General features: G+C 36.9%; 1 protein-coding gene across 3 annotated transcripts; it reads left to right on the top strand.

The window, feature by feature from the left end:
• The first annotated feature begins 1,844 nt into the window (after window positions 1–1,844).
• Window positions 1,845–10,105, top strand: LOC122087969 (probable plastid-lipid-associated protein 13, chloroplastic). 3 transcript variants are annotated; one of them, XR_006142925.1, is made up of 8 exons: window positions 1,845–2,267; window positions 2,596–2,717; window positions 2,823–2,906; window positions 3,061–3,157; window positions 4,209–4,425; window positions 8,514–8,625; window positions 8,737–8,789; window positions 9,858–9,958. XR_006142925.1 is itself a non-coding variant. In XM_042657106.1 (7 exons), the coding sequence occupies exons 1-7, from the start codon at window positions 2,007–2,009 to the stop codon at window positions 9,951–9,953; spliced, it is 930 nt and encodes a 309-aa protein (XP_042513040.1). In that variant the 5' UTR covers window positions 1,847–2,006; the 3' UTR covers window positions 9,954–10,105. The 3 variants fall into 3 exon arrangements, 2 of the variants coding, with proteins under 2 accessions (XP_042513040.1, XP_042513042.1); XM_042657106.1 differs by lacking the exon at window positions 8,514–8,625 and having other exon boundaries at window positions 1,847–2,267; window positions 9,858–10,105; XM_042657108.1 differs by lacking the exon at window positions 8,514–8,625 and having other exon boundaries at window positions 2,134–2,267; window positions 2,573–2,717; window positions 9,858–10,105.
• The last annotated feature ends 396 nt before the right edge of the window (window positions 10,106–10,501 follow it).

The following is a 10,501-nucleotide window of genomic DNA, read 5'->3' as shown; positions in this document are numbered from 1 at the left end:
CAATTTAGATGGTGATCATCCCTTTGGTGGGTTGGATCATCATTGCTGAAGGACAACAACTCAAGAATAAGTATAAAAATTTTTGGTTACTGTCCAAGCCAACAGTCAGGGTTGGGTTACTGCTTCTGGATACTTCTACTGATGCCTACTTGTCCATAATACTCGAGATCTCATATCCTGGAGAGGAATTCTTGGGATTTTTGTCATTTCAACAGGGGAAAGAGAGATATGGACACATTGCCACTAGCCTTGATTTATTCACTTGTTTATTTTCAACAGGGGAAAGAGAGATATGAATAAGGGAGTGAAAATATTTCCAGTTCTAACATAAGGTGAGAAACTGTGCAAGACTGCAAGTGATGCTGCCCTTGCAGGGTTGTAAAATAGAGAATTTAAAAACAAGTTAATAAACAAACTAAACAAAAGAAAGTTTATGTTCTCCAATTCTCTTTCAAGCAGGGTCATAGTTAATGTCCTTATTAGTCAAAGGTCTGAGATGACCTCGACTGTTTTCAGACACTCCCATTCCATAAATGAATGGTCTGAGGGGGAGAGATTATGACCACCAATTGATAGGAAATCATTGTACCGTGGATGAAGCCGTATCAAATTTTGACTCTTTTTTTCTGGCACTTGTCTTCTGGCACTTGTCGGAGGCCCATGTTATGGGTAGATAGATTACTGTTAGAAAAATCAATGGGGTTGGTAGTCTAGTGATGAAAATGCTCTTAACCCATTATCGCTCGAGTCGGCTGATTGTGGATTCGAGTCTTAGCATGCCCACTGTCGCCTATTGGTCCTGCTATGGGGACGGGTGAAAAGATTGTGTTGTTCTCCCACCCCATGTGCTATAAAAATGTCTTCGTGTGACTTTTCATTAGTCTCTGTGCAAAAAAAAGTTTTCAAAATAATTTGAAAGTGATTTAATGTTGTATCATTTTTAAGAGCTGTCTTTGTTTTATCAGTATGAGTGGAGACGTAAAGTGATAATATTTTATCCTCTTTAAAAGAAATGTGCTATGGTAGAATAATGAAATAAATTTTAATAATTTATTTTTCACAAACTTTAATTACAACAATATTTTTCCAAAGGGAAAAGGTTGGGTATGCCGTCGATATCAAGTATGCTAGCACCCATTGTGTCTATGTCTCTCTTCCCTTTTTCTGAAATGACCCACATATCCTTCTTGAATGATACTCCATCATGTGTTCCTATTGGAGCTATCCGCTAAAATACTTGAAATCGGCGGCATACCTATCCCTCTCCCTTTTCCAAATATCAGTAAGACTGGTAAATAATTAAAAAAAAAAAGAAGAAGTTCCATTGGGAATTTGAGGCAAATGCATGGATAATTTAGGGCCCATTTGATAACGTTTCAAGAAACGCGTTTCTACCGTTTTTGTTTTCAGAAACAGCAGAAACGGAGCAAAAAGCGTTTGATAAATCTGTTCCGTTTTATTTATTTTTAGAAATAGAAATAGAAATTTTTACTTATTTATGATTCAAGAAACGATCCACTTGGTTCTGGAAACGACTTGTGGTAATTCTTTCACTGGTTACCATCGACTTTTAAAAACATGACTTATCAAACACATTCAATTCCGTTTCTGTTTCTAGAAACGAAAATTTATGTTTCTACCGTTTCTTGCAGAAACGTTATCAAACGGCCCTTAGTCTTCCAAACTGTTTATAAATTAAAAGTTAATTGTTCCCGCTACAAGTCAACAGCGATCTTCGTTGATTATTCATCTACCTACTTTATCTGACGAAAATGCCCCTCGTTAAGACAACCTTCACTTTTGCCCTCTCTCTTCCGCATTTCACATGAACACGAGTTGATTACACACCAAACCACATTCGTGCGGAAATCCAGAGTCAAGGCCGGAAAATTAGGGTTAATTACGAATTTAAGAAGCTTTAAATTATGAGATACGGATTAGTGTGGTTTTTTATTGAGTTTTATATTCGTTTCGGCTTTCTCTGAATTACTTTAGATTTCGCTTCCATGGCTGTTGGGCTCGAATCCCTTCCTGCTTTTGTAGGATATCGTTCGGCATTTCATTCATCTAATTCATCGTTTTCTTCTTGTGCCGTTTCTGTGCTTCGGTGGTCAGAAAATGGCGGAATTGGGTTCCCTCAGAGCGGTGGTCGGAGGTCGAATTTTGGAGGTTGCAGAGCTATGGTTGAACAGACAGTACAGGGAGCTTCGGCGGCTTATGCCAAAGCAATGGAGAGGCTTTCTGCCAAGGAATCTCTACTTCTGGCTGTAAGCACTTCTGTTTGTGTGTGCTTGCTTTGAATCCTTCTTCATCTTCTTCTTCTTCTTCTTCTTCTCCTCTCTTTCTACTTCCATTGAAAATTCGCATTAAATTCGTTGGAAACAAATAGATCCTTTGTTAGGAGTTGAATTATTAGGTGGCGCTTCCAACCCATGTGATTGTGCAATTTAGACGCTTACTGTGTGTCCGTAATTTCATTGGGCTCTTTTCTTATTCCTTGAAGAATCAATTTAGCTCAGTAATAAGTGGTGCTCAAGCTCAATGTTCTTCTTTCTGTTAATTTCGTTTATAGTTTTTGTGAAACCACCATTTCAGCTTAAGGATTCTGGAGGCCTTGAAGCACTGGTTACTGGAAAAACAACAGATATGCAGCGAATTGATGTGAATGAGAGAATCACTGGTCTTGAGAGGCTTAATCCCACATCTCGACCTACAACGTAGGTTGCGTTTGACTTACTATAGTTGAGGAAACCACTTTCTTGCCGCTTTCCTGAAAATTGATTACATGTTTTACAATGACTTGGTTATTTATCCATCTATAGGTCACCCTTTTTCGAAGGGCGATGGAATTTTGAGTGGCTGGGAAATGGTAGCCCGGGTTCATTGGCTGCAAGATCTGTTTTGGAGTGAGTGTTGTTTTGAATGTTCCACTATGAATTTTTTGTGAACATGATTGATCTCATTTTTGAATGTGATGGCAATTAATTGTGGATGTTAGCATTGATTTGGTTTCATCCATCAGACGCTAATTGTCTTGGTGTGATCTTGGTTTCTTCTTAGGATATTTCCCTCAGCTTTGGCAAACTTATTAGGGTTGGATGTGGTGATTAAGGAAGGATATGCAAAGACTACTGCAAATATTAAGCTTTTAAACACGGTAAATCCCTTGGGATATTCATGTTTATATTTTAATCCTTGAAATGTACATGTGAAACAGTGAAAGTGGCAGAGTACTATCATCTTGATGAAGTTTGTATATTATTGTTTTGTAGATCACATCTGTATTTCTTTTTTACAAGCGCATTATGAGGTGTTAGTTATTAAATGTACCTTAATTTTATTTAAGTTTGGTCTCTTTATTGTCTCATAGGGATGTTCAAACTACTTCTGGTCCAAGTTTTTGTTTTTTGCTTTATCAGTTGAGATTTGGATGAAAAAATTCAGGCCCAAAGGTAGAGCTGGAGGCAGTATCATGGAGTTCTTTTGTTAGACAGTCTCATGTAGTTCTTTATCCCAGTTTGCCTGTAGTTTGTTGGGAAATTCAAACTCTTTGGAGTTTATGAAGCCACTGTTCTGACAGTTAAAAAGTATAATAATGAATATCATGCCTGCTGTTTGGCTTAGGCAATCAAATTCATGTACTAAAATCCTAGCATGGTGTATTCAACTTACTTGGTAGATATAAAATCTAATTCAAGCAAGAGCAATAGTTTTCATTAGCATTGATAATCAAGAAATAGCATAGTTAAAACAGATATGAGCTGCTTTCAAGAAAAAAATATAAAAAGGGTGGCCACTTATATACATACAAGCCTGTTGCAGCAAACAGGACAAACAGAATTAAATATATCTGACTTTACTATTGATTATGAACTCTAAAGTCAACGATAAGATTAGCTTGAAGTTTTCTTACCATTCCTTTTAATAGTGTGGAAATGAAAGGAAAATTCTGTAAGTTGTTCAGTTTAAGTTTCATAGAATAAGTGCAAGTTCCTTGTTGGTTCACCAGGTCCAGCCACTGAATTTGGAAGTCTGAGGCATTTGGGGTGTGTGTTATAATGGTCTTAAGAATGTATGGGATAAAAGGACCAGTGAAAAGTTGGAAAAAAGCTAAAATTTTTCAATTTCTATTTGTGTTTAACACCTTCAGTTGTCATTGAGGTTCTAGCTCGTTTAGCATTTCTGAAGTTCTTCTAGTTGACATGCAGATAGAAAGCAAATTCATTCTGTCCACCAAATTAGCTGTTGAAGGACCACTTCGCATGAAAATTGAGTATGTTGAAGGAGTTTTTGAAACTCCAACGGTAAGGGAAGAGGCAGTACCAGAACAGCTAAAAGGTGTATTTGGCCAAGCAGTCAGCACACTGCAGCAGCTTCCCATGCCAATTAGGGATGTTATGTCCAGTGGGCTAAGTCTTCCTCTCGGTAAGTGTTTTATTGCTCCCCCCTGGTTATTTTATTGCAATCTCATTCTTTGAAGAATATAAATTTATTCCCCTGGAAAAAAATTAAGAGAACTTGTGGTGCAGGACAGGTTTGAGAAATCTAATACAAATCCAAGGATTGAGAGAATTTGGGTTTGGGACGGTCTACTAGCACAAAAGTCATAACATACATGCAAAAAATAAGTCTAACAACAGCCGTAAATGATGAAAATTTCCAAATACAAGTGCAGAACATTTATTCCAAGGATTCATGGAAATTTGATAAAGTATTCATGATAGGTCAGAACCTTCCTTTGCTGTCGCGCAAGTTGGAGTGGTGTGAGCCTGTGATTAAATGCTAAATTGCTATTGAACTTCGAATAATGTGTCCTCAGTGCCTCCTTGCTGTTAAATGATGAATCCCTGTAGTGTTTGGAGCTATAAGTTAAGCCAAAAGTGCGAAAAACTGGAACTGACTTGAAAATTGGTGTAAGTCAAGTTTAGGATAGTGAGGAAAGTTGGATTTGCTGAAGTTTTTAAGTCAAAAGATGGTGATGCAGGTTTGGGAATCCACATCAAACCACAAACCAGTCCTATTTTATCCCAAAGGAGAGGGTTTTGCTTGTTGCTTGCATCAGAGCCAGATGCTTCTGAAGAATTAGACTTCTAGGTTGAGGGCTGTTTTTGTTGCCCAATAATCTGGTTTATTTAAAGTATCGGTCTGTATCGTACCGTATCGGCCCTGACCGATATGATACATGAAATTTTTAAAACCCTTTTGTATCGATATGTATCCTACGATACATACCGATACGCACCGATACACCACCAATACAACACGATACACACCGATATGTACCCGATACTCTATGAAAAATTCAAAATCGAAGTGAAATGTACGTTTCGGTATGTATCGGTGCGTATCGGTATGTATCGACTGATACACACCGATAGTTGATACATATCGATACGCACCAATACGGTCATAAAATGGCAAAGATGGGTCATTTTTTAGAAAAACATAATTTTTTGAGGTGTTTTTGTCCCAAAGTTATTGCAAACCATTTTTCTCTCTAACTAAAGTGGAAATCAAGGTTGGGAACAAGGATTTTACATTTATGGGACAATTATAAACCTTTGATTCTTAGTGCGATACTCTCAATTTAGTGTTTATGCATAATACATGTTATATATAGCTTTCTTTAACTATTTTTTTATGCAAAGTGTATAAAAAAGTGTTTTCTCTCCATTTATGTGCGTATCTTTAGCATATCTCCGATACGATACGATACCCTCCAATATGTATCTTAATTTTGGCCGACTGATACGGCGACCGATACCGATACTTTAATCCTTGGGTTTAGTGTGATTATTCTTGTTCCAAGTTCTGCTTTAATTTTCCCAAGTTGGTGAAAGGCAAGGGTTTTAGTTCTCATATACTTATGTGAGGAGGGAGAGTGTTATTGAAACCCACCTGAGACAAAAAAACTAGTATTACAAAGAATCAATTTGGTTTTATGCCAGGAAGATCCACGACAAAAGCTATTTAATTAGGAGACTCATGAAAATATTTAGAGATTGGAATAAGGATCTCCGTATGGTCTTTATTAACCTAGAAAAATATTATGACATAGTCCCTAGGGAGTTAATATGGCAAGTACTATAAGTAAATATGTTGATATAATTAAAGATATGTATGATGGTGTGGTGACTAGTGTAGAAACAATGGGGTTTTAATGTAGTGAATTCCCAATTACAATTGGGTTACATCAAGGATTGGATTTAAGCACTTATTTGTTTGTACTTAATATGGATGGTCAGAGACATTCAAGAGGAGGTTCCTCAATATATGATTTTTGTTGATGATATTATTCTGGTGGATGAGACAGATCAGGGATTAACGCCTAGTTGGAGTTATGGAGATCAACCTTGGAATAAAAAAGTTTAAAGATAAGTAGAATGAAGATGGAGATTCCGTAAAGTGATTATTTCAGGTATCTAGGCTCAATCATAAACAAAGAAGGACAAATAGAGGGTGATGTTACACAAAGGATTAAAATACTATGGATGAAGAGGAAAGGTGCGTCTAAAGTGTTGTGTGATCGACGTATTCCTTTAAAACTAAAAGGAAGATTTTATAGGATTGCTATATGATCAGCAGAGACCGGCTATGATGTATAGTGTGGAATGTTGGCAGTTAAGAACCGTCGTATAAATAAAACTAGTGTAGTCGAGAAGAGGATATTGAGATGAATGTGTGAAAAAACTAGGAAGAATAAAGTAAGGACTAAGGAATGATCATATACATGATAGTCTACAAGGGATTCATTGATGTGGCATGGCCATGTTCTACGGAGGCTTTTGGATGCTCCAGTGCGAAGGAATAATTTGATTCGGATTGAAGGAACTAAAAGAGCCAGCAACAAACTTAAAAAGACCTTAGGAGAAGTGGTGAGGAAAAACATGCATAGCTTAGGCCTTGTTGTAGGTATGACCTCGAATAGAACTGATTGGAGAGTAAGGATCCATGTAGTTGACCCCATTTAGTTGGGATTAGGTTGAGTTTTTGTTGTTGCTACTGTTGTTTTTCTTACTTAGCACGTCTTATATTTTTAGTGAAATTTTATTCAATTATTTGTTTTTTATAAGTATGGAGAACGACAACTGAACGACAACTACTGACGCAGTTAGTTGGTGTCCCTCCCATTAGTAGGTTGCAAGAATCCTTGGAGGTCATGGGTTCAACTCTTTTGTCTTCACTGAGTGCATTAAGGCACCCCCTCTTGTAGCCCTCTGTGGTGTCATGTAGTGTACTCCCTGATAGGTAGTATGGGACCATTTATGCATTCAGAAAGAGGGGGGGGGGGACTGTTCACTGTTTCTGAAAAGTTTCAATTTGAAGTGGACTCACTAAGTCTAACTAGAACCTTGGTTCTTGCTTGAGACAAATAATATAGACTTCCTTTCTGAAAAGAAAAACCCCTAAATTCAGCCTGGTTTTATGTCCTAATCTTTCCTGTCCTTATATTCCCCTTTCTGAGCATGAATGCTGATGTCTTTGTTTGGGGGTGTTTTATGAGACGAATGTTTTCAAAAAATGCACCTCAAGGGTGGTAAGGTATTGATTATTGAGGGTCTTTTGATGCGTGTGCTTCGTCACCAGTTAGGCCAAGTCTATCCATTGATAGTTCTCTTTTTAGCTCATATGAATAATTTTTTAACTCTTGGTTGATATATGCTCACTCTCTAGTCATTTTATGAACAAAAAATTTTCAACCTTTAGTTGATATTTATCTACTCTTCCCTCTCTCTCGCCTATCCATTAATGCCTTTTGAGGGGTGTCCTTCATCATCAGCTAGACCAAGTCTATCCATTAATTGATGGTTCTCTGTTTAGCTCATATGAATAATTTTTTAACTCTTGGTTGATATATGCTCACTCTCTAATCATTTTATGAACAAAAAATTTCAACATTTAGTTGATATTTATCTACTCTTCTCTCTCTCTCTCTCTCTCTCTCACTCTCTAGTCTATCCATTAATGCCTTTTGAGGGGTGTCCATCATCAGTTAGGCCAAGTCTATCCATTAATTGATAGTTCTCTCTTTAGCTCATCTGAATAATTTTTTAACTCTTCATTGATATGTGCTCACTCTCTAGTCATTTTATGAACAAAAATTTTCAAACTTTAGTTGATTTTTATTTACTCTCTCTCTCTCTCGGGGAGGGGTGAGGGTAGGGGGTTTGGATGGGGAATATTCGTGTTATTTGGTTGAATAACAATTTGTACATGCTTCAACTCAACACTCGAAAGCAAGCATTGGGTTTCCTGGAATTTAGTATTTGCATATGCAGTTTATCCTTGTAGCCAGCAAGTCAAAGATGAGAGGAAAAAAAAGTAAATAATTTTGTTCTTACTTTTTGTTTCCACTCTGAGTAGCTGCAGATAACTAGTTGTTAATACTTGATTTGCCAATGATAACACTGATATAAATCTCCTCTCTGATGGCTTTTGTTACAGGTTCTGTTGCTAGTAGTTGTCTTTATGTGTGTTTCTTTCTGATTTCTGAAAGTGTTGTTTTTGTATAGTCATTGTTAATTGTTGATTTTCCATCACGAAAGCTTTTGGGGACTGGACCAATTTACATGTTGACTCTGTTTAGTTGATTTCTTGAACTGGAAAAAAATATAGATTCTTAAGGTAAATTTTCTTGGTGGTGCGGCAGGGTTTATTTCTGGATGAATGCTTTTGTTTTTTCTTATTTAGAAACATTCATGAGTAAGCACTAATTCTTACTATTTTTCCCTCCAGGTGGGACTTTTCAGAGACTGTTTATGATTTCTTATCTTGATGAAGAAATACTTGTAAGTTTCATTTTCCAATATCTGTACCAGTAAAAAAAAATGGTTTTGGATATATTTTTATCTTTGATCACGGCTCCTTTGAATTCCTCACGCACATGATGTTTCAGCAACTTAAAATTCTGATGCTATACTCTGTGAATATAGCGGTTTTAATGTACAAGGGTGAGATCTGAATGAGCTCAGTTAATGGGCTAGCAACTATAACCGTATTGGACTGACCTAGGTCTGTCATAGGATGAATCTGGCCCATTACCAACCTTGGAATAGGTTTGCAAACTAGGACTGATGTATGAACGGGCCCCCATAAATTTGTGTAAGCCTGTTGATGATATACTCTTGTTACATAGCCAGAGGTGGACTGGCTTTGGTCTGTTGTAGTGTCATGAGCCAAGTCTTGCCTAATTCCCAACCTTAGAATAGGAAAATACTTTGGCTGATGTTATGTATGGGCCCTGGACTGAATCCAGTCCTGGTTTGCTGGTTCTATAAAATGGCTAAACCCAGGTTCTGTGGAGTGAGAGCCATAGAATCCATTAGGTGTGTTGATCCATCAACCATACTCCACTAAAACTGTCAAGCATTTGAAACTATTATTCTGTGGTTCAGCAATAATGTCTGAATGTTAGTGAAGAAAAAAATACATAGACTCTGGCTGAAATGAGATGTTTAGATGAATGAGTGGTAAAACTAGAAAAGACAAGAGTAAGGAATGAACATATTGACGCTAATTTAAGAGTAGTTCCGATACATGATAAGTTTTGAGAGTAATTTGAGGCGATAGGATGTGTGCAACAATAGCCTTTTTAAATATTTCAGTAGGAAGATTGGAAGAATCAAAACTCAAAAGAGCTAGGGGTAGGCCTAAAATGATTTGAGGAGCTGTGAGGATAGACATGTATAGCTTAGGACTCGAGCTGTTTTAGTGTTTGGCAGAAAGTAATTTATAAAACTGGAATATATGATGGAACTGATTCTGTTGCCCTTAGTAGATGCCAGGTCACATAAATTCTTTTGGTGAGCTAACAGGTCCTAACTGCATTTTGTTTTGGTTGCTGTATGGTTTTACAGATAATAAGGGATACCACTGGAGTACCCGATGTTCTTACCAGGCTGGATGATCCTCCTTCCCTCCTGGCAGAATCCAGCATGGAGTATGAGAGCTAGGTGAAGAAAAATAATAATCATTTTAAATCCTTTTTCATTTTTCTTTTAGTGAGAATTGAAAAGCTGCCTTAACCCAGATTTTAATGTGAACTTACTCTTGTATGATGCAATTCTGTAATCTATTGCAAGTGACTTAAACCATTTTTTGATCATGTGTTTCTTGTTATTTTGTGCATTTGTGTAAGAAAGTTTGTGCATCTCTATGTTCCCAAGTTTGTAAAAAAAAAAAAAATGATTCATAAAAATGACCGAGTTTTCTTTTCTTCCACCCATGGTGAATGAAGAATCCCCTTACCATAGACATCTGAACCCTTTGATTGAACCTAGGAAGGGTATTTGCGTTCAGAAACAATAGGATGTGGGAGTTAATGATAAACACAAAGTGCAATCATAGGGTCATATAACCATTGTTGGAGTCCTTCCTCTACTAGTGAAGACAACACTCTTACTCAAGGATCTGAATTTGAAATTGAAATCGAATTGAACCGTTTACAACAAAACAGTGAAACTGTTTATTAAATGGTTTGATTTTGGTTTTAAAATTGAAA

Source organism: Macadamia integrifolia, chromosome 9 (genome assembly GCF_013358625.1).
Source record: "Macadamia integrifolia cultivar HAES 741 chromosome 9, SCU_Mint_v3, whole genome shotgun sequence".
Taxonomy (NCBI): domain Eukaryota; kingdom Viridiplantae; phylum Streptophyta; class Magnoliopsida; order Proteales; family Proteaceae; genus Macadamia; species Macadamia integrifolia.
This window is presented reverse-complemented; position numbering and strand designations above follow the sequence as displayed.

Bases quoted from the DNA above. Each gene is read 5' to 3' on its own strand.
- LOC122087969 (XM_042657106.1), top strand. From the start codon at position 2,007: ATGGCTGTTGGGCTCGAATCCCTTCCTGCTTTTGTAGGATATCGTTCG. The intron at 2,718-2,822 runs GTAGGTTGCGTT...ATCCATCTATAG, and splicing joins CCCACATCTCGACCTACAAC to GTCACCCTTTTTCGAAGGGC. The intron at 4,426-8,736 runs GTAAGTGTTTTA...TTTTCCCTCCAG, and splicing joins TGGGCTAAGTCTTCCTCTCG to GTGGGACTTTTCAGAGACTG.